Raw genomic sequence first — 21,172 nt, 5'->3', positions numbered from 1 at the left:
AGCAACATCAATGACTCTACTCATCTGTTGATTTAAATGAAAAGCCACAACTATGCTTGCTCGCTGTTTATTTTTGTTACTTTCAAAGACACGTCCCTGACACACAAGAGGATTAAATGAGCAGGAAGGCAGGGAGAGGCTGACAGAGTTAGGAGCAGGCAGAGCAGAGTGACAGGACACAGTGTAAAGTCTCCACTGAAGATAAACACAGACCTTGGAAAGGGCAAATGCTGTTGGAGTATAAAATGGAATTCCTCTTATTGCTGTACAGTGTCTTTTCTCTTAAATTTTTTTTTTTAATTTGAGAATCTTCATAGCTTTGAGAAAACCTTGGTAACATAACAAATGGTGTACAGCATATAGTCAGATAGTAAGGTTTGGGAAAGATAAATGGCTTATCCCACATCCGTGTCGTCAGCTGCTCCAGAAATGGTTATGGTGCGCTCTTGTGTGTTGCTCTCATAATTGTCCTCGTCTGTCTTAACTGTTCTGGGGAAAAAAGGGCAACAGGTAGAAAAAAAATAAAATAAGAAAGATTACTGTAATGTTTGGCCACAAAGAGATTTGAGTGAAAACTATCACAGATGTTAGGTAGTAGATATCCTGTGCCAAATTCCCCTTCTACCTGATGAGGACCGTCTTCCTCTCAGACATCTCTGTAGGCTGCTACTCTAAGCTACCGTCCGTCCGGGTGTCTGATGCGGCCACCTCCACTGGGGCTCCGCTACTGCTCGTGTCACTGGGGGCGTCACCCAGCTTTGAAGTTGCTGCGGGCGCAAAGCTATGTGAAGCTGAGGCTGAGGCTGAGGCAGAGGCTGAGGCAGCACGCATGCTAACACTTGAAGTGAGGTGCAGGCCTCCGGTCAGGGACAGGTTATGAACCATGGTGCTCAGACGGCTATCTTCCCCTTCAATCAGCGTCCTACCAAATAAACAGAAAGAAATTATGTCAGAAAGAAGCACTGAAAGAGGGAGGTATATGGACATTGCTCTGTTTTGTATTTTCTACTTAATAAAAAATATGCTTACCTGGTGATCTCTGCTGGGATTGACCCTACCACTTAAAACCTATGTCAATGTTTTGTTCACCTGTAGGTGGTGATCTCAATCTCTAGAGCCATCTTGACATTCAGTAGGTCCTGATATTCCCTCAGCAGCAGAGCTATCTTCTCCTTGGTCACCTTCAGATCCAGTTTAATCGCCTCTATACGCCCCTGTTGCAATAGATAGAACAGAATAGCTTTTATTTCTGAGTTTCAGGCCACAGGATGACTAGAAAATACATAATGAAAACATATGAATATAAATAAATGCAATGCCTCATAGTACCTGTAAGTCGTCCTCCTTCTTTTTGTATTTCTCAACTACATCACGGATCTGAGCCTCCAAATACTCATTCCTCGTCTTGAGTGCCTCCAATTCACGTTCCTTGTTGAGGATCTAAACGCACACATATACACACAGCTTTTTTTAGGCCAAGAAGTGGTGGTGCCAGCCATAAACAAGAACAAAAAGTCATACTCACATCCTTCTTATAGCATGCGATTTCCTCTCTCACACTTCGAACACTTTGAACGTGTTTGGTGGAGGCATTGCTCAGGTCCTCAAACTTTGTCCTGTACCAGGTGTCCATTTCCTGCGGAAGAGCAAACATGAAAAGTATTTGAAGCAATTAAAATGCTTTTGTATGGCTTTACACGCTTTTGCTTTCATGTTGTCTGAAGGCAAACACAAATGTGCTTAAGACATCAAAGTATTTGTCACAGTTCGTTTAGGTGAGCGTGTTTTCAGACTCTTGTGCTTAGAAAGTGGCCTAATACACAAAGCGAGGAAAACTCTCCAAAGTCTGAACATATTGCAGCGTCATTGTTGCAGCCTACCTGTAGGTTTTTGGCAGTGATAATGTCGTACTGAGACTGAATCTGTCTTAGAGCAGAGGAGAGGTCTGGGAGACCAAAGTCCAGGTCCACCTTGGAGGCTGCTGAATAGATCTGCTGCATGAGCTCCTCGATTTCCTTTCAGTGCACCAAAAAAAAAAAAAAAAAAAAACAGATTTAAAAGAAAAGCAACACATGCAGGGCTAAAACACTGATTTGAAGGTTCCCTCCACCACTCCACACTACAAGGTAGTCACAGCTTTCCCCTTTGTCTTCCTATGAGCCCTTCACACCACACTGATAACTGCCATGTACACACTCAATCCATCATCAAGGTCTCGATTGAAGCATAACCTGTCAATGCAATAATTACTAGCCCATAAAGCCATTCATGATAAAATTAAATCATGCCAGCCAGCAGAAACTGACTCATATATACAGTATGCTGTGGATGGGCATACGAGTGAACAGACAACACATACCTCCTTGTGAACTCTCTGCAGGAAGGCCAGTTCAGTCTCCAGGTTTTCCAGCTGCTTCTCCAGAGTAATCCGGGCTGAGGTCGCCTTATCCACATCCTGGGACAGATTGACACATGAGGTTTGGGTGGTTTTGGTGGAAAAAAAAAAAAAAAAGAATTTGTGAATAAATCCTCTGTTAAAAGCTACACTTTCCACTGTGTCTTACTGGACGTAGCGTCTCAATTTCGTGCTCTGTCTTCTTCCTGGCTTCCACTGCTTCATCATATTTGACCTTTAGCATCTCCAACTGGCCCAACATCGCCTCCTTGGCTGCCAAAGACATATCCTATACAGACCAGGAATACAATGGTCAAAATGTTTTAAAAATGGTGCCGATAATGGAGTGAAAAGCAGCATCATTACGTCTACCAAAAAGACTGGCAACTCCTGGCCTCTAAACCGATCACAACAAACCATGGACTCACCCTATGTACTCTCATCTGCTCAGCGTCCCTGTTGAGTTCTCTCAGCTGGGATTCGTACAGCTGCCTGAGGCCGGATGGTCTGACATGGCTACCCTTCAGGGCCTCAATCTCTGCCTCCAGCAGCTTGTTTTTCGACTCCAGTGTTCGCACCTACAGGAAGGAACAAAACAAAACATAAACTTGATGATCACAAGTTGAAATTGCAAAAACTGTCAGTAGCTGTGTTGCTCTTCCATTTACTGCTTTAGTGATTTAGCTTGATTTAGGAATACTTGGTGTAAAGGGCCAACATTAAGTCACATTTCAAAGTTCAGGTGTCAAGACATGAAAATGAGAAATAAACAAGTAAATATATGTATCTGAGATGTTTTGTTTGGTACTTAAGAACGGAGACATGACCGCCAGTGTACAAATTTGTGTCTGTGTATGGGTCGAGTGGCCTCTCGCCTTTTCAATGTAAGCTGCCAGGCGGTCATTGAGGGCTACCATCTCCTGCCTTTCCCCGGTTCGAGTCATCATAAAGGCCTGGTTCTCTGCTGCAGCTGCATCCAGGTCCAGTTTAGGCCCGAGCCCCATGGACATACCAAAGCACAGCGCTCCCACGCTCACACTGCTGTAGACAGGAGCAGAACCCAAGTGGTTAACTGTTTTGATTTGATGTATTTTTCTGTTTTAACGAAGGCTGACTGATCTATAGGCTGCTTCACAGCCATGCACTTGCACACATTCAATGGGGGTGCCCAGTGTAATAGGCCTATGGACTAAACTGCATTATCTATCTGTCATACTGACCACCTCCTATGTAAAATGCTTAGCACTCAATATGCATTCACACTGTAATACCAGTGGCGTCAAATTTTAAAGTGACTTTATACGTAAGTATTTACTACTTACATTTTTTATAAAACATTCAGATCAGTCGGCACAAAAATCTTAATATCCTCTAGAGGTTCAACAGTACAGGTGACCCACCTGGTCATGCGGGCCTTACTGGAGAGGGCCCTTCGCGCCGTCGTCCCACCACTGGCCGACCGGTGGCGGGTCCCTATGCGGGTGGGAGAGGGACTGGACACCCGGAGCCGGTAGGCAGGAGGGACGGCCGAGGCGCCCTCGAAATGACGGCGGTACGAAGACATCCTCTCTGGGCTGCAGCTCATGTTGACTCCTCCTGTAACTGCCGCCGCTTCAGCTGGACAATGGAAACTGGTCACTCACACCTTCAGCCCGAGGTGGGGTCTTATATCCTCCCCAGCCCTTCCCTAAGCACCACAGAGGAATGTTGAACCTTCCCAACCCCAGGGTGCGCGTCGCTACAAACATTTATCACAGTTACGTCAAGAAATGAACTTATTATAGGCGGCTTGAAAGAATCTCAGTTTTATAATTGTGAAATTCTACGGTAGACTAACCCATATAATGTGATGCGATGTAATTCGGTTTTTACCAACATTAATTGCACATACGATTGCACATTTACCCATAATGTTGTATTAGGTGTTTTGCACATAGTGTATTCAATTTAATAGCACATCCGTCATTTCGTCAGCTCACCCACCCACCGACCCACTCATTTTTGCTGTGGAAAACATACGTGAACATTTATCCAATTTAAATGAGGAAAGAAAGTATTTCGAATTTAATGATAGTAAGAGAAAAGTAAAACCTTTAATTAAACCTTTGTTTTGAAGTTTTGAAGGCGGAAAGAAAATTCCGGAACAATTCCATTGAGAGTCGGGACGATTTTTAATGTTACTCCACTGTCTGCTTAGCGTAACTCTTTTGCCTGTGGTATTCACTTCTTTGTAGGAAAGAAATAACGATTTTAATTGGACGTCTCTACCTCAACTGCTACGACATGGCGGGAAACTTCTGGCAAAGTTCTCATTAGTAAGTTTTCACTAAAAATGTGACATGTTACGTCTTTATTTTGAGAATCGCTGTCTTTGTTGTGAGGCCTAGCTGTGTCTGTGTGGCATCGCACGGCAACGCTAGCTGTCTCTCCTGAACTCTTGTTGGCGTAAAAAATAGATACTGACACACAAATAAAAAGAAACGCATTAATAGATATGCCGTTTTTAAAAGCTTATAAAGACTGCTTTCCTTTTATAGTTTTCATGCTCCGCGACAGCAACGTATTTGGCTAGCACAGTGGTGTAAATATTGATGTTGTTGTGCTACCCGCTAGCTAGGTTGCATACAGTTTGACAAACAACCATTAAGTTTGGTTACGTTTAAATAATGATATTTATTTTATCTTTTAAAGCCTGCAATGGGTCCTGGATAAACAGGACTTGATGAAAGAGCGGCAGAAGGACCTGAAGTTTCTCACAGAAGAGGAGTACTGGAAGCTGCAGATCTTCTTTGCCAATGGTGTTTATATTTGTGTCACTGTATTTTTCTGCCTGAAGCCTGCGTTCGGTTAAATACTTATTAATCTTTTACACTGAATAACAAAGCACAATAGTAATGTACTAATATAGTATTGATATTATCGTATATACAGAACTGAGAATCACACTATATTCTTTGCTTTTTTTCCTATGTATGCTTACATATTATTCAACGAAAAAAATAAAAGAACTGTAACATTTTTCTCCATCTCTGTCAGTGATCCAGGCTTTAGGGGAACACCTGAAGCTGCGGCAGCAGGTCATTGCTACGGCAACTGTCTACTTCAAACGCTTCTATGCCAGGTATGGAAGAAGGAGAGCTTGGATCTTGCAATTTAGTATTTACATCTCATAATATGTGTTTCTTATTGTAATATGTGGTACAGTGTAATGTTGCCTCCTCAGGCTGCACAACATTTAGAGGACAACATCATCTAAACAGTGAATGGCGTCATCTGCTTGGCCATTGTATCCACATAGGCCTTTCTCACAGCATACATTTTGACATGACAAAGCAGGACAACCATAGGCATGATAGGCATAATCAACAATATCAATAAGGGCTGCACAGCCTTTAGCTTTACTAGTTGCAAGGTCCTTGCACAGCATATGCTTATTCCCTGACAAGGTTTACTGGCTCACCTAAATGAATCCAAGCCACTGTTAGTGGTATTGACTATACCTTTCATATGCAGTCATATACATACTCAAGTGTGGAGTATCATAAATTAACAAATGCATTCCGCACAATAATATCCCTTTATAATATCCCTTTATCAATATAACATAGCCCTTGTTAAAAGCTACTAGGCTAGCTAGTGGGCTCTTTGCCCATTACCTTTAATGAAGTGCAGTAAGATCTTTCTTGTCCCTTCTCAATTTTTTTGTCTTAGGTCTTCATCATAAGATCGAGCTTAAAAGTTGATAAATGCTTATCTCTTTTTGTGTGCAGGTATTCCCTGAAAAGTATAGACCCAGTGCTCATGGCTCCTACCTGTGTTTTCCTGGCTTCCAAAGTTGAGGTAAGGGAGTTTCTGTGTTGTCAGTAAGACAGGAACTTTACAGTAGCACATTTTGTCCATGGCCTGCATTAGATTTTTTTTTTTTTTTTTTTTAAATCCATTTTACCCCAAAGTTTGGCTGTATTTAGCTTAAACATGTTCCTTTCAGGAATTTGGAGTTGTATCTAATACCAGGCTGATCTCTGCAGCAACATCTGTGTGTAAGTGACAGTATTCAGTAATACATTTCCTAAACTTCTGAGTATAGCACTAATGTTGAAGTTCATATCTGTCAAATTGGGTTTTACTCTGCAATGGAGACTGAAAAATTTTGCTTCTTTTTTTCTCAAACAGTGAAAACAAGATTTTCCTATGCCTTCCCAAAGGAGTTCCCTTACAGAATGAATCATGTAAGTAAAAAGTCTTTGTAAAAGTTTATATTTGAAGCATTTAGTTGCCGTAGCAACTAAAAGCGACTTACTGAAAGTGCAGTGTGCAAATAAGTACTAAATAACATTAATGAAACAGTAAATGCAAAAAAAATAATAAAAAATACATACAAGTAAAGTAATCACCCTGACAGCAGCAAGATAAATGCCTAATGAGAGTGTTCAAATATGGATGGACATGACGTTAACTCCTGTTTGAGTAAGGGTTGGGCTTGAGTGGAGGTCTAGATAGAATTAAAGAGATGGTTTTCACCTTGAAACTTGAAAAAACATATAGACTGTGTTTCAAATGAAAGTATAGTGCACCCATGCTGAAACAGAGTTAAAAAAAAAAATACGACACATAAATCACTAATTAAATCATCTAAAATAGCCCTATGCCAGTGGATCATTATGCTAGTTGTTTTTCTTGCTTCCTTTGCAAAGTTATTTATGCACTGCCATGCTACTTTACAGCATACCAAGACAGTGTTGCCACATTAGTGTCCATCAATACGTGAGATTCCACAACTTATGTTCGCAGTCCTATGATTATAAATTCTGTTACCGTGGGGTAAAGCTTCAACCTTGGCCGCCTACGTGCAAGTGTGCATGTATTTGTTCAGCGCAACATCTCTCACTGTGGTGTCAAGTGCAGGATTTTGTTTATCCAGCATCCCCACCGAGTTGCCAGGACGTCACAAGGGTTGTTCCGACACGTTGCCTGTCCAGAAAGCTGTGTAAACTATTATTTATAGTGAGCCACCGTGGAGCGATAAAAGGAGGGAGCGGTTCTCATAGAAGGGAATGAGTTAGCGGGATGCTGCAACTCCTAAACAAAATTTTTCATGTCCACTCTGCAGATGTAGTAAAAGTGAGCAATGGTGGCACAGGGACAGATGGGGGCAAGGAGAGCATACATAGTTTTTGCAAAGCCAATTCCCCTTGATAGCTGTGCTTTACAATAAATACTTTTTGTCAAAAGAGGAGGGAATTAGTTTATGTGTTCCTCTTTTAGCAGTAGTTGACAACATTAGTGATTTGGAAATTGTTCCCAAGTGTTAAGCTGTAATTAAAGGCAAAATCTAGATTTTACTGGATAAAAAAACATTTGGATGTATATCATATATGATTAGGTGAGGGAGCTGTTAAACGCAACATCGCAGCAGGTTGTAAAAGAAAAATGCATGCACTGCACACTATGAAAGAAACATGAAAAACTGACCAGATGTGCCGCATATATTTAAAGCATTATTTCTAACAGGGGTGTATTTTTATTAAGTTCAGTTTAACTGGTCTGACAAAGCAATTTTAATTTGTGTCTTTACAGATATTAGAATGTGAGTTCTACCTTCTGGAGTTGATGGTGAGTAAAGAAAGATATGCATCTTTGTATCTACTGGATTTGGCTCAGTTGAGTGGTTGTTTGGATATCACTTATCACTTATCACTGATGTAACTTATGTTTCAGGACTGCTGCTTGATCGTGTACCACCCCTACAGACCACTGTTGCAGTATGTGCAGGATATGGGACAGGAGGACATGCTGCTGCCCCTGGCCTGGTATGATACTTTCTGTGGACATTTATCTGTTGCTTTTGTGATAGAACTTTTTTTTTTCTTTGATCTGAAAGATATCTAAATACAAAAAGTGCTCGACGCTGCTGCTTAGCCTCACTCACTGTGCTGTCATGTGTCTGTTCCAGGCGAATAGTGAATGACACATACAGGACAGATCTGTGTCTGCTCTACCCCCCTTTCATGATTGCTCTGGGTAAGATCTGTTCCTATGCATCTCTCATTGCGGCTATGTAATGTAGTTACTGACTTAAAATAACTTTTACCAGATGTAATATGATCAGTTGTTCTTCTTTTCCGCCCACAGCCTGTCTGCATGTCGCCTGTGTGGTACAGCAGAAAGATGCCAGGCAGTGGTTTGCGGAGCTCTCTGTCGACATGGACAAAGTAAGACTGACTTCTGTTGCATAATCAAAAGTTGCCTATATTATTTTTGATGAATAATAATCATAGATAATCTGTTTTGTTTTTTTTGTTTTTTTCGTGTGTTTTGTCAAAACCATTACAAAGGTCACCTTCTGGTTCCCTTGGTTTTGATCGGTTAACAGCACGAAGTGTTAGTTATCTTCATCTTCATGGGTTGTCTGCAGTCGGTTGTGGTTCACGCTGAGATAGCTTGTGTTTATGTGTTTTTTCTGTTTCAGATCCTGGAGATTATCCGTGTCATTCTGAAGCTCTACGACCAGTGGAAAAATTTTGATGACAGGAAGGAGATAGCTGCTGTGCTAAACAAGATGCCCAAACCTAAACCTCCTCCCAACAGGTAAATCTGACGTGGTTCTGCATGTCAACCGTGATGTTAGATACAGTACATACATATTTTATTTGAGGGAACGTGGCAAATTCATTTTCGAACAAATGGACAGTTAATAAAATATAGTGAGTACAATAAACCACATGTAAACAGTATAAAGCTGCATTTACCTGCTGTCATCTTGAATCAAAACTTACTGAAGTGGGTTCTCCCACGTGTAACAAAGACAAAAAAATACTCCTAACTTAATACTGTGTACTGCACTGTCCAATCTTAATATCATGCACATTCCTTTCAAGGAGTTTTTAAGCCAAATGTACAAGAAAAGTCAATTTTTGAATATCTGCAGACATGCTAATGAGTTAATTAAGTAACGTAAGATCATCGCTTTCTGTACTTTTTGAATTCCTGGTTTCCCAGTTATAATTTCCTCCCAACTGCAGTTAACTTCACTTTGTCTGCAAAGAGATAAAGTTTCACATTTGAAAGAGATTTTCTTTCTCTCTGATCTGTCTCTAGTGAGAGCGACCAGAGCTCCAACGGAAACCAAAGCAACTCCTACAGCCAGTCTTAGCGTGGTGTCTGTATTTCCATGGGAACCCATAACGCTGATATAGAGAAAGGTGGACCTCTTTTTAAAAAATGTCAAACAGCACGAACTTTGCGATGTCAGTTGGGAAAATATCACATTTGAGTTGACCAAGATGTCCCGTCATCTTCGTCTGACACCCCTAACAAACTCAGAGAGCCATGTCTTCACTTTCCCCTTCTCTGATCAATGTGGGTTCATGGATTAAGCAAGCAGCCATTGAAATGCCTGCTTTGAACAGCCGGCCGGTGACAGCAGCTTTGTCGTCTTGACGAGGCCACTCTACTCTGCTACGGACTTGAAATGAACTAAAACTGAGGAACATTTTTGGGGCAAGAGGGAAGCTGGGAATGTGGTATAAACTGATGGGAGAACTGCGGGGGGTAGAAACTTGTCATTGCTATGATCCTGACATCCTTGAACGGCCCAGAGGAGCGAGTCAATTCACGCAGCGCTCCGTGGGTCTCGAGAAAACTTGATCACAAGTACTGTGCGTGCATGTGTGTGTCTGTGTGTACAGCATGTGAGTGGCCAGTCTGGCTGGGTTTTCATTCCTCAGGGACTATAGTACAGTAGTCTTCTCTGTTCTCGGATCCTGTGCGGTTTAAAGAGTGGACCTGACTGGATATCACCATGTGTTACTGTGATGTGATTGGAAACCCCATGCCCTCTGATGGTTGATCGTGAACCTTGGCAGGAAAAATCCTAAGTGAGGCTCCTCTTTAACATAGAAATGAGCTCTTTTAACAAGAATTTACTGTTTCGAATCATGACAACTCCACCTCCTTCCTCCCGTTCCCTCTTCCCTGTTGTAAATAGCCTTATAATTCTATTCATTTATTTTATCTTTCATGTTTTTGCTTACTTAAGTAAACGTTGATGGAAATCATGAGCTGATTTAGCTTCGTTCTTGTGCTTCAGATGAAAGTGCCCGTTTTTTTCACTGTCATGATTCATTTTGCCTGCTGCAAAGCTTATTCTTTTTATTGTAATTATTTGTTCATTTATTCTGCTTTAGTTGAAGAACAATGTCTTGTGTAAAGCATTTTTTGTTAAACTTTTGTTTTTTAATTTGCTAGGGAAAGGCTTTTTGGGGGTAAATGCAAATAACAATTGTTAGATTTGTCTGCAAATTTTGGGTTGCACATTCTTGTTTTTATTTACCACCTGCCATCTACTTAATCATTGAATTGTGGCAATATATGTGTGCATATACCTGTAGAGGTCTCTATATTTTAATACAGTGGGAGCTGTATGTGTGGCTGTACTCAAAACAAGGTGCTTGACAGCCTTACATAATAAAAGCTGCTGGTTAAAGAGAAAACCCTTCATAATAGCACATTGTCATATTCAGGCAAACTTTAAAATGTATTTTAGGGGTTAATGTTGTGTTAATTGGATTCAATGTCATTGTTTTCCCTCAGTGGCCTCCTGTACACTCGTCTCTGTAGGAAAACCACCTCAACAGGGACATAAACATCTTCATTAAAGGCCACTTCCATGTCACGTTCTTATAGTGGAGGCAGAAGTGAGATAGTAAATCCTTTCGGGGCAAGTGCGATTCAGCCTTGTTCTAGTATCTTCCTCCCCTTTGGCGGTCTCCATCTGTTACATGATCGTTCACATGAATAGGCGTGAAAATAAAAGGGCTTCACCCTCACCTAAATAGTCCTACTAATTGTGATTATAACATTTCCCAAAATTGTCTTACTTGAAAGTCTATGTTTATGTTTATCACTTTGGAAGATCATTTATGGTAATAAAATGTATGATGTGCAGAACAAAGCGGGTCACTGCTGTTATTTTCAAGCTGTTGTATCATGTTCGTATAGTATGTGATGGACTTTGGGGGAATCTTCCAGCATGTTACAGGAGTCATACACGGTCCTTTTACCTAATGCCAATGTCACTTCAATGCAACGCCGGTGTTAGGACCCCTAGTGGCGAATTCCGAGAACATGTAACACAGTACACACCCGTTTTGATATGAGAAGTCTGTACTTTTTAAGAGCCGAAAGCTCTGAGCTGAAGTAGGCAAATGTCGTCGGCTGAATTCAACATTTTCCCCTCGTTTGTGGCGAGGAAGTTGTGAGTTACGTGACTGAATACTAACAGAGGGTGTATTTACCAGCAGTTGCCTCTGGGAGTTTGTGCCGTGGGGTACAGTCAGTCCCCGTGATGTCACCTTAGCTGCATGAAGCGCACAGAGAGCAGCGGAAGTAATACTGCGTGCTAACATCGGTGTCTCCTTCAAAATAAAACCTGGCATCGCTCACTTTGAATCGAGGAACAACATCCCAGGATGTACAGAGTGGTAAAAAGAAATGTGTGTATCTGTGTCTATGTATGTTCACTATATATAGTTTCTTGTTGCTATTATTCTCCCAAGAGTGAGATTATTATCTTTACATGAGGTAGTAGCAGTATCTCTGTATTCCTGCATTAGTATCTTAGTTTGTACCACATTCAGTAGTATCCCACAATGGTCCTTTTAACGGGCTTCCAGGCCAAATATTAATCGGGGCCCCAACCAACACCTGTCCCTCCAACTATCTGCATTAAATGACTTGTTGCCTCTTACCCATCAAGTAAAGTAGATCATTGGTTTTTTGTAGTAATCAAATTCCCACACAACATTTAAACAGACAGAGAGCCTAGGACCTCTATGGCTCCTGGGAAGTCTGGGGCCTGTAATGGATCAGTTTGCCAGGTGGGTAATTCAGCCTTGCCCCCATATCTAATGCAAACTCTGAATAGGACACGTCGGAAGTTGCTTTTACTTTAAGACTTGTCTCTATATTGTTATTCGGTATTTGTCCAAGAACGTTGCAAGGGACGACCCTTACAGCCACTTTTATTTTGTAAGCTGCAACCGGAAGCTGCATTGTTTATTTTGTCTGACTTGACCGGGACAGGAGGGAGGCCACAAACAGCGAGCTCCGAGCGGGCTGCGGAGGATGTTAACCCCGCTGCGGGGACAAGCCCCGGGCGGGACGCCTGTATCCAGCCGGCCGCTCCTCACCGAGTCGCCCCGCACCCGCAGCCCTCGGCACCCATGACGCCCCCGCGGATGAAGCCCCGAGCTGCCAGAGTGAGGCGGAAAGTGGCCAGAGACAGAGAGCATGCACTGGCGCGTCGGATTCGCCTGGACGGGGTCGTGTGTGGTTGATCTTGGCCAGAACCAGAGCTTCTCCTCCGGCCTGCCGGGCTCCGATGAGCAGCTCTCGTTTTATGGGTACATCATCGCCTACCCACTGCAGGACTACGGCGGGATAATGTCAGCTTTGGGCTCGGACTCGTGGTGGCGGAAAACGCTGTATTTGACCGGAGGGGCTCTGCTCGCCGCCGCTGCCTATCTGCTGCACGAACTGCTGGCCATCAGGTACCGACAACACGGGGGGGCTGTCAGAGGAGTCGCAGTGGGAGCTGCAGAGCTCGCCACTTCCCACAGTCAGGCCTCTGATCGAGCAAAAGAGAAAGCCCGCCGTGGATCTTATTCTGTTCATATTTTCACCCCACGTCTCCCAGGTCTGCTGTATTTTCACAGGGGTTCGATGTTACTTAATCTCGTCAGGTTGGGAGGGGTGAGAGCGGAGTCAGTGGAGAATAGCCTAAGGAATCGTGAGTGGGTGGGCTGTGATGTAACGGAACCCCCCCCCCTCCAAACTCCCTCCTCAGAAAAACACACTTCAGGAGATTTCCATCTTTATTGTCTTATTTTTGTGGATCAGTGACGTGAGCGACCTACAACAGGGGCTTTTATTTTGGCGTCGGCCATCCAAGATAATTACGGTTATAAAATCATGATAATGACTCGTTTCCCGTGTTGCCAGTTTCTGGGCCGGTTCAACAAAGCTCTTCTTTCACATGAATTGACATTATAGACTATGGCAGCGGGTCACTTTCATTTGCCTGTATTTCAAGGACGAGGCAACATGATGTAGAGGTTCACCTTTTGTTTGCTTCATTGTGCTTTGCAGTTATGGGGGTGAAACAAAAGCATTTTACAACCTCTAAAGTGATCAGTGAAACGCCAAAGCCCCAAACATACTACGGCTGGCAGGTATTGCAGCTGGAAAGGGAAAGTCGATGTGACAAATAAATGCATTTGCATTCATTATTTCTGATTATTCACTGGCAGGAATGAGGGTTTGACTGACCGAGCCTGCTGTCCTTAAAAATCCTGCAGTCCAGGACCACAGGTTTTACGACAGCACAGTTTTAGAAGGACACTTCCTACCACAACAAAAGCCACAGGGAGGCATTCACCATGGGGGATACATTTTTTGGTCTCTTTGGGAAAAATTAAAAACGGATGTTTATGTGAGTTTTTTGTTTACTTCTACTGACAAGGAGTGACATTCTGGTGTCTGGGCCCTAGCTGTTGTTTATGCGGGGTCGATTTTAATACATTTAGGGCAGGAATACAGGCTGTTTGTCGTGCAGTGAAATACTCATTCGGAGGGAGCTTGTGTGTTTTTCTTTACTCAAGCTGTTTGTTTTTGTCCAGTCTGACGTTATATATTGCAGCTCACCTTCTCTCCATATAAATATACATCTACCAGGCTTCATTTTACCCTCCTCAGCACCGCAGGGGGATAGACAACTCTTCTGCTCGTTTCAGCACCTTTCACAGTGGACAGCTCCCTGCACGGCCCGTGCTTGTCCATGAAGATTCTTCGCATCTCCCAACACCGTCCATGTGAATGCACCATAATCGTTCACAAGGGGGTTTGCCTTCTTATTGTGACACCGCGGTTGTCCCTCAGCCAGTCTAAATGGCCCAGGGCTGACAGTCACTAGGGGCCCTTTAAAGGACCTTGGTTGCAGATCATTTGATTTATTCAATCCATCACAATCACTTGATTTATCATATAATAGCCTGTTCTACCCACCAACTCACAGGCACCTGTAAGGCCCCTCATTTATCCCTCACACTACCCCCAGCTCTTGCCCGAACCCTAACCTAAATCTAACTCTAACCATACCTTTTAGACCGAGTCTTACTCTTCAAAGAGCTGCTGAAGTAAGAAAGACCGGTCAAAATGTCCTCGCAATGCAGAAATCTCCTCGCTATGATGGTAACATAGATAACAATACAAGCCCACACACACTAACTAGCTTTTGTCCCTTAGGAGGATATTGTGTTGACATCCATTAAATCCCTGGAGATTTACGCCAACCTCAGGACCAGATTAAACTGTTAGGGGGCCCCGAGGAATAATCTGCTTTATTGCAACGCATATGTACTTTGCTGCCTCCAAGTTCCCATTAAGTCCAGTGCAACCAGTACACCTATAATGGAATACTATTAAATTTGTGTTAATTTGATTAAATGCAGCTTTATTTAGAAATATACAGCATGTGAACACAATATAAACTGAAATAACTGAAAGCTTGATTTTGGCAGAGGGCTGCATTACAAGAGAGGGCCACAAAAGTAGCCCAGTGCGATGGGTCTGCCTCAGTTGATATTGTACCTCCTACAAAATCTGCAAATAACCAAATTATCAAAACCAATTGGCATGGATTTAGCCTGGGGATTTTGGGGCCCCGGCTCAGTGGCCTGCTTTGCATGGTTTGTAATCCGACTTTACCTAACACAAAGCCATAACCTCAAATTACCTGACCTCAACCCCTAACTTTAAAGTTTAAGCCTAAAACTGAATGGTCAACAATGTGGGCACTGGCTTGTTGTCCCCATAATGTGACCTTGAACAGATATATGACTCCAAAACTTTGCTAATGCAAGCATATCAACACACACACACATACACACACACACACACACACACACACACACACACACACACACACACACACACACACACACACACACACACACACACACACACACACACGTACAGTTTGTTTTTACAAGCCTTTCCATCTACTTGACGCAAAGACCTGTCATTCTTTGCTCCACACAGAAAGGAGGAAGAGCTGGACTCTAAAGATGCCATCATACTCCACCAGTTCTCCAGGCCCAAAACTGGCGCCCCGTCCCTGTCCCCTTTCTGCCTTAAGATGGAGACCTACCTCCGCATGGTTGACCTGCCCTACCAGGTAAATCTGTGGTTATGTGTCTGTGACGGGGAAAAAAATGCTACCGCTTCATCTGTCTAAAAGTTCGTGTTTAGAATTGAGTTTTAGGAGGTTTTCATCTCCATTTCTTTGTGGCAAAATCCTTAGTTTGTTCTTTTGTTGTAATTACTTTCGCTGTGTTAATTATTGTCAAACTCTGAGCCTCTGCTGCCAGCAGCCGCTCTGTTTCCTGCAAGGGATAATTAAAATTTCCATTAAATGTTTTCTCTTGATCCAGTTACAATTTAATTCATCATATGCTTATCACCAGCCACTTTTTCTATTCTGTATCCTTTTTTTCATCTTCTCCTTTATCGTGGTTTTGCTCTTCTTTTCCTTACACGGGTCGCCGCCTTCCCTGAACCCTTCTTCTCCTGCAGAACTACTTTGATGGGAAGCTTTCACCGCAGGGGAAGATGCCGTGGATCGAGTACAACCAGGAGCAGGTGTGTGGCACAGAATTCATCATCGACTTCCTGGAGGAGAGGCTAGGCGTGAGCCTCAACAAGAGCCTGACACCGCAGGAGAAGGCCATGTCCCGCGCCATCACCAAAATGGTTGAGGAACATTTCTACTGGTGAGGGACCAGTGATTTTTTTTTGTTGGTTTCCTACAGTAGTGTCATTTCTTTATATGGATTCAGAGTGTTTTTGTTTGTTTTTGTTTGTTTTATTATACAGTATTTCTTTTATTTGGCTGAGAAATGTCAAGCCAAAGAAGGTTTTTCTTGTTTGTCTTTCCTTATTCTTCTTCTTCATAGCAGTCTTGGCTGCAGCAGCACTAGTGTTAATCCTGACATGCATATGTGTGTATGTACAAATGCACATGTATTTGTGTCCCAGGACCATAGCTTACTGCCAGTGGGTGGACAACCTGGAGGAGACCCAGAAGATGCTGTCGGTGAGCGGACCGCTGAGCGACCTGCTCAAGTGGATCCTGAGTCACCTGACCGGCGGGATCATCAAGAGGGAGATGTACGGGCATGGGATTGGGCGGTTCACTAAGGAGGAGGTTTACGCTCTGATGGAAAAGGACATGCGCACCCTGGCCACTCTGCTAGGTGACAAATCTGAAAGTTATTTTTTTTCATTTATAAACATTGAACCTCACTATTTGGAAGATTAGACTTTATTATAACACATTTGTAAGAGTTATTGTGATCCATTGGTGGAACTATGAGTATGTTTTGGCTTTTGGATTTATGAGTCCTCTCTGTAGCCAAAGAGATTTGTGGACATTCACGTTGTAATTGGGAAACTTTGTCACAATTTGTGACACCTGTGTGTTCACATTGTTTAACCTGGAGGCAGGTAAACAGGTTTAATGGCAAAGCACAACAAATGTAATGGCTTTTCAGTGTGTGCCTTGAGAACCACAACCAGCAACCATCCCGTTTGTACCTGTCAAAGAGTAGCTGCGGCTGCAAAGAAGGAAAGGATAGCTAAACACTGACCTCCAGTGGTAAGGATTAACATCAGAGCCTGGAATCAATACATAAACACTGGCAGTTGATGGTAGGAGATGCAATAGAGACATATCTAAGATCATGCAAGTAGAGATCTGGTCGGAAGTGTTCGGCTGTGATAAATGTTGCTTGCTAATGTTAAAGTTTAGCAAGCCTAAAGTCATCAACTCATCTCTGATGCCTTTTACTTTGTTGCCAGAAGTGAATCTTTTTTTTTATTCACACAAAACAATTAGGGGGAAAGCATGCTTATCCAATGATAACTGACATAGATCTTTTCTGTGTGGTGCCCTAGGTGATAAGAAGTACCTTATGGGTTCTAAGCTTTCAACAGTAGACGCTGCAGTGTTCAGTCACCTGGCTCCTGCTATGTGGACGCTACCAGGAACACGTCCGGAGCAGCTAATCAAAGGTGAGCTCATCAAAACGGGGAACACACCATGAGATTTTAGCCACTTTTAAAGGATCAGTTCAACCAAATTACGATATCTGTGCGATATCTGGGCATTCAGGCAGTTTCAATTTTAATTGCAGGGCTCTATCACATGCTGGGGAGATGTATATAATAGTAAACACTTTCTCCTTTACTTCTGTATAAACTTTGAACTACGCTCTTCCTGAACCTGTTTTGAGTGTGTGCACTGTTAGGCCGGCGTCATTAAAACATCAGATATAACTGTAACCTAATCAAAGAAGTGTTCTCTGCCATGAGATTTTATATATACTGTACTGTGCTCAGCATATTTGATGTTTGTCAGACACAACGCTCCGTTTTCGACGAGCTGACTTTTTTATTATCATGACAGCTTAACACGAGCACAGAACTGATGTTAAGCTGTGATTCACTGATTTAATTGTAATTCACAGAAAAAGGATGATTCACCCACAAGCTAAGCGTGTTTTCTTTAGTCATACCTCTCTATCTAAATCTGTAATCACTTTGTAATTATTTTTACGGAAATTCTGTACTCACTATCCCATAGGCTGTATAATAATTATAGTATGATATTTGATATTGATTTTGATTGTGACTTTTCTCGCAGAGATACCAGAGCACAGGTTTAGCTGTAGACCAGTGCTCAAGATTTACATTTTGAGTAGGAGGGAGTAAAGTGAATAAATTGAAACTGAACCGAAGAAAAATCTGATCTTTGACTAAAGCCGAGCAAAGTCTACTTAACTTTGTTTCATTTTAATAAGGGTAAAACTCAGAAAACGCAGAAATGTTTCTTCGTCTTCTTTCTCTCTTGTCAATTTTGAGAGCCCTTAGATTTAGTTAGTTAGGGCTCAGGCTAATGGTCACTTTCATTTTCGATTCATCTGTAGTTCATTGTCGTGGGTAATCAATTAATTGTTTGGTCAATAAAATGACAAAAAAGTGAACAAAATTTTTTAAATATTCTGTTTACTATCACATTACATAAAGAAAAGAAGCAAATCTCCACCATGTAGAGGGTGGAACCATAGAATGTTTGATATTTTTGCTTTAAAAATGACTTAAACCCTTACTCACTTATCAAAATCATTGCCATTTATTCTTCTGCAGCGTGACAAATGGACTGACTGACGAATCGTTTTAGCTCTAATGCCCGTGGTGTTGTATTCATCAGTACATTCATCATGCTGTTTGCAGAGTGCCTTACCCTCTCAGCTGTCTGTCCCCTCCAGGTGAGCTGATCAACCTGGCCATGTACTGTGACCGTATCCGCCGGCGTTTCTGGCCCGAGTGGTTTGTGGACCTGGAGGACTTCTGCTACAACGACACCACAGAGGGCAGCGACTCACCCTCCAAACTTCCTGATCTGGGTCTCTACTCCCGCACGGACACTTTCCAGGAAGATACACACACACACACTTCACACTCCCACACACCGCAGGACCCACTGTCGCCCGACAGCGACCCTACAGGCCACTCGCTGTATGACTCTGACATGGACACAGAGTGCTCTGAAATAGACCAGCTCAAGTGTTGACAAAAACATACACTTACAGTACACACTACATATGCGCACACCACAGCAGGGAGCTGCATCCCACCTGCACACATGCCCCCTACCTCTTAAAACAGAAAATAACTGGGGAGTATTTTCGATGTCGCCTGTGCTGGTGGAGAAGTTGAGGATGTAGAGGTTTAACTGGCACACCGTAGTGGATGAAGGATTGCAACAGAGGGAAAGGGAGTGAGGCATAGGTCAGAAAGGAAAAAGGGTCAGAGGCGGACAGAAGAAAAAAGAGACAGCATATAAAGGAAAAGTATAGGGAAAGAGAAAAGATGCATACAAAGACTGAAAAGTAAGAACCAGAAGTATGAAAACCAGGAGTAAATGATGCAGCTGCTGAGAAACTCCTCCACGTGGTCGACATCATCTGCAGTCACAACCTTCTACCTGTCATCCCATTGCCATAACCTCGGCAACTATGTGTGTGTGACCCCCCATTGCCATTGGTAGCAACTGGCACCACCCAGCCTTTTGTGTGTTTTCAATTAACTGAACCCTTAAACGCCTTGTATTGATATGACATTGACACTTAGGGAACTGTACAGGATTTATGTGAATGAACACAATTCAGTGTAAGTATATAAATGGGTCTGATTTGATTCTCAGATTTAATAGATAGAATATTTGATTCTATATGAGTATAAATAGTATAGATAGCCTGCAAATATAAAATCATCCCCTCTGTTATATGGTGTAAATACTGTAGGTGTTTCTTGTATAAATTCCCTTTTGTGTTGGACACAATGACCAAATTGTCTTGTAATAGTCTCCATAAATACCCACTCTGCTGGTCCAGGATCAGTATGAGGAGCCCTATGACTTCCTGTGTGTGTGTCTGTCTACACACCTGGAATATTACAGTAATGCCTGTTGCCCATATTTAAATAGTGCAGTAGAATTTAATGAGATACAGAAAGCTAATGGATGGTAAACTGCAATCTGCCATAAGTACTTTGAAACTATCTTTTGTCGAATTGAGACACTTATTTTGCCAAAAATAATAAATAAATTAAAATTTCTCACATCAGAAGTTTAATATGACAACATAGACTGTCAGGCTCCTGTGTTGTTTGGAGTGTCATTGAGGACATTAGCTTTATGTCAAACAGGCATTTTACATGCATTCAGGCATTGACAGCGAGTAAAACAATCATGTAGAATTAGATAAAATAGATATTTAGTCTGAGTGACAGTGCATGGCTGGCACGTGCCAATGAAAATGTCTCTTTACACTTCATGCGGATAGTTTTAACCTCATTTTTTAGCTGGCCTATTTAAGTTTGATGTTCTGATGCTGTTTGTTTGTCGGTGCCTCTGGTCAAATCAACCACACAAAAGATGGCAAAGATGTAGCGGATGGATTTTGAAAAAGACTTTTGTAATTTCCTTTCAGCAGTTTGGTTTTTCGTGACAGATGCCCCATGATTCAAAATGATGGGTTGCTCGGAAAATGTTATGTAAAGCAATAAGAGAGCAGACACGAGTCCACTCTGTTCATTTTTAATCTTGTGCGAGGCTGCGTGGTATTTGGGGTGTGTGATGCCAAGGTGCAGGTTTTATGTGTGTTTGTCATTCAGCAAATGCACGTATCCACATGTTGTGTGTTAAGGCTACTTATATGGATACAAGCAAGGGGTATACAGTATTTGTGCTTCTGTCCATGTTGCACATGGATGAGTCACCCTCTGTGTATGAATGTTGACGCATTGGTGAGGATTCATAGCTGAACTTCTCCTCCCTAACACTCACACTCTCACTTTCATGATTTCTGTGTTGTTCACTTAGGTGGTAGAAAAGGTAGCCCCAAAAAAAGACAATATTGATAGTGTGGTGGTTATATTGATGATGCTTTTTCTCATTCATGGCCCAACGTAAAATAGTGTTCGTTTTAGGAATGGAAGAGAGTCTTTACAGGGCCATCAAAGAGCTTTGTAAACAGAGGCAGACAAATTAATTGGCCAGGCCAATTTTTGGCTGATATTAGCTTAAAGGCCTGATCACACCACAAAGTGGTACAGTGAAACTAATCAGTGAGTTTTTGTGAAATATTTGGTCTACAA

The 21,172-nt window shown here is 42.3% G+C and overlaps 3 protein-coding genes across 7 annotated transcripts; 2 read left to right on the top strand and 1 right to left on the bottom strand.

Annotated features, from left to right (window-relative positions):
- Positions 1 to 51: 51 nt before the first annotated feature.
- On the bottom strand, positions 52 to 4,286 carry ngs (notochord granular surface). 3 transcript variants are annotated; one of them, XM_040125735.1, is made up of 11 exons: positions 3,796 to 4,286; positions 3,271 to 3,436; positions 2,824 to 2,973; positions 2,565 to 2,684; positions 2,360 to 2,455; positions 1,881 to 2,015; positions 1,526 to 1,636; positions 1,330 to 1,440; positions 1,090 to 1,214; positions 626 to 922; positions 52 to 489 (listed from the first exon to the last, which is right to left on the bottom strand). In XM_040125735.1, the coding sequence occupies exons 1-10, from the start codon at positions 3,978 to 3,980 to the stop codon at positions 667 to 669; spliced, it is 1,455 nt and encodes a 484-aa protein (XP_039981669.1). In that variant the 5' UTR covers positions 3,981 to 4,286; the 3' UTR covers positions 52 to 489; positions 626 to 666. The 3 variants fall into 3 exon arrangements, with proteins under 3 accessions (XP_039981669.1, XP_039981670.1, XP_039981668.1); XM_040125736.1 differs by having other exon boundaries at positions 52 to 484; XM_040125734.1 differs by having other exon boundaries at positions 52 to 922.
- Positions 3,867 to 10,452, top strand: ccnc (cyclin C). 3 transcript variants are annotated; one of them, XM_040125738.1, is made up of 13 exons: positions 3,867 to 4,052; positions 4,630 to 4,710; positions 5,087 to 5,193; positions 5,432 to 5,516; positions 6,166 to 6,235; positions 6,384 to 6,435; positions 6,569 to 6,624; positions 7,973 to 8,008; positions 8,114 to 8,205; positions 8,349 to 8,416; positions 8,528 to 8,607; positions 8,865 to 8,983; positions 9,494 to 10,452. In XM_040125738.1, the coding sequence occupies exons 1-13, from the start codon at positions 3,979 to 3,981 to the stop codon at positions 9,546 to 9,548; spliced, it is 975 nt and encodes a 324-aa protein (XP_039981672.1). In that variant the 5' UTR covers positions 3,867 to 3,978; the 3' UTR covers positions 9,549 to 10,452. The 3 variants fall into 3 exon arrangements, with proteins under 3 accessions (XP_039981672.1, XP_039981673.1, XP_039981674.1); XM_040125739.1 differs by having other exon boundaries at positions 4,000 to 4,123; XM_040125740.1 differs by lacking the exon at positions 3,867 to 4,052 and adding an exon at positions 4,415 to 4,468.
- Positions 10,453 to 12,544: 2,092 nt separating this feature from the next.
- Positions 12,545 to 19,085, top strand: faxca (failed axon connections homolog, metaxin like GST domain containing a). Its single transcript, XM_040124661.1, has 6 exons — positions 12,545 to 12,945; positions 15,494 to 15,629; positions 16,028 to 16,224; positions 16,490 to 16,707; positions 17,408 to 17,524; positions 18,781 to 19,085. The coding sequence occupies exons 1-6, from the start codon at positions 12,686 to 12,688 to the stop codon at positions 19,083 to 19,085; spliced, it is 1,233 nt and encodes a 410-aa protein (XP_039980595.1). The 5' UTR covers positions 12,545 to 12,685.
- Positions 19,086 to 21,172: the final 2,087 nt, after the last annotated feature.

The sequence above is a fragment of the Xiphias gladius genome, chromosome 4, assembly GCF_016859285.1.
Source record: "Xiphias gladius isolate SHS-SW01 ecotype Sanya breed wild chromosome 4, ASM1685928v1, whole genome shotgun sequence".
NCBI classification, from domain to species: domain Eukaryota; kingdom Metazoa; phylum Chordata; class Actinopteri; order Istiophoriformes; family Xiphiidae; genus Xiphias; species Xiphias gladius.
The sequence above is the reverse complement of the archived record's forward strand: the minus strand, read 5'-3'. Positions and strand labels throughout refer to the sequence as shown.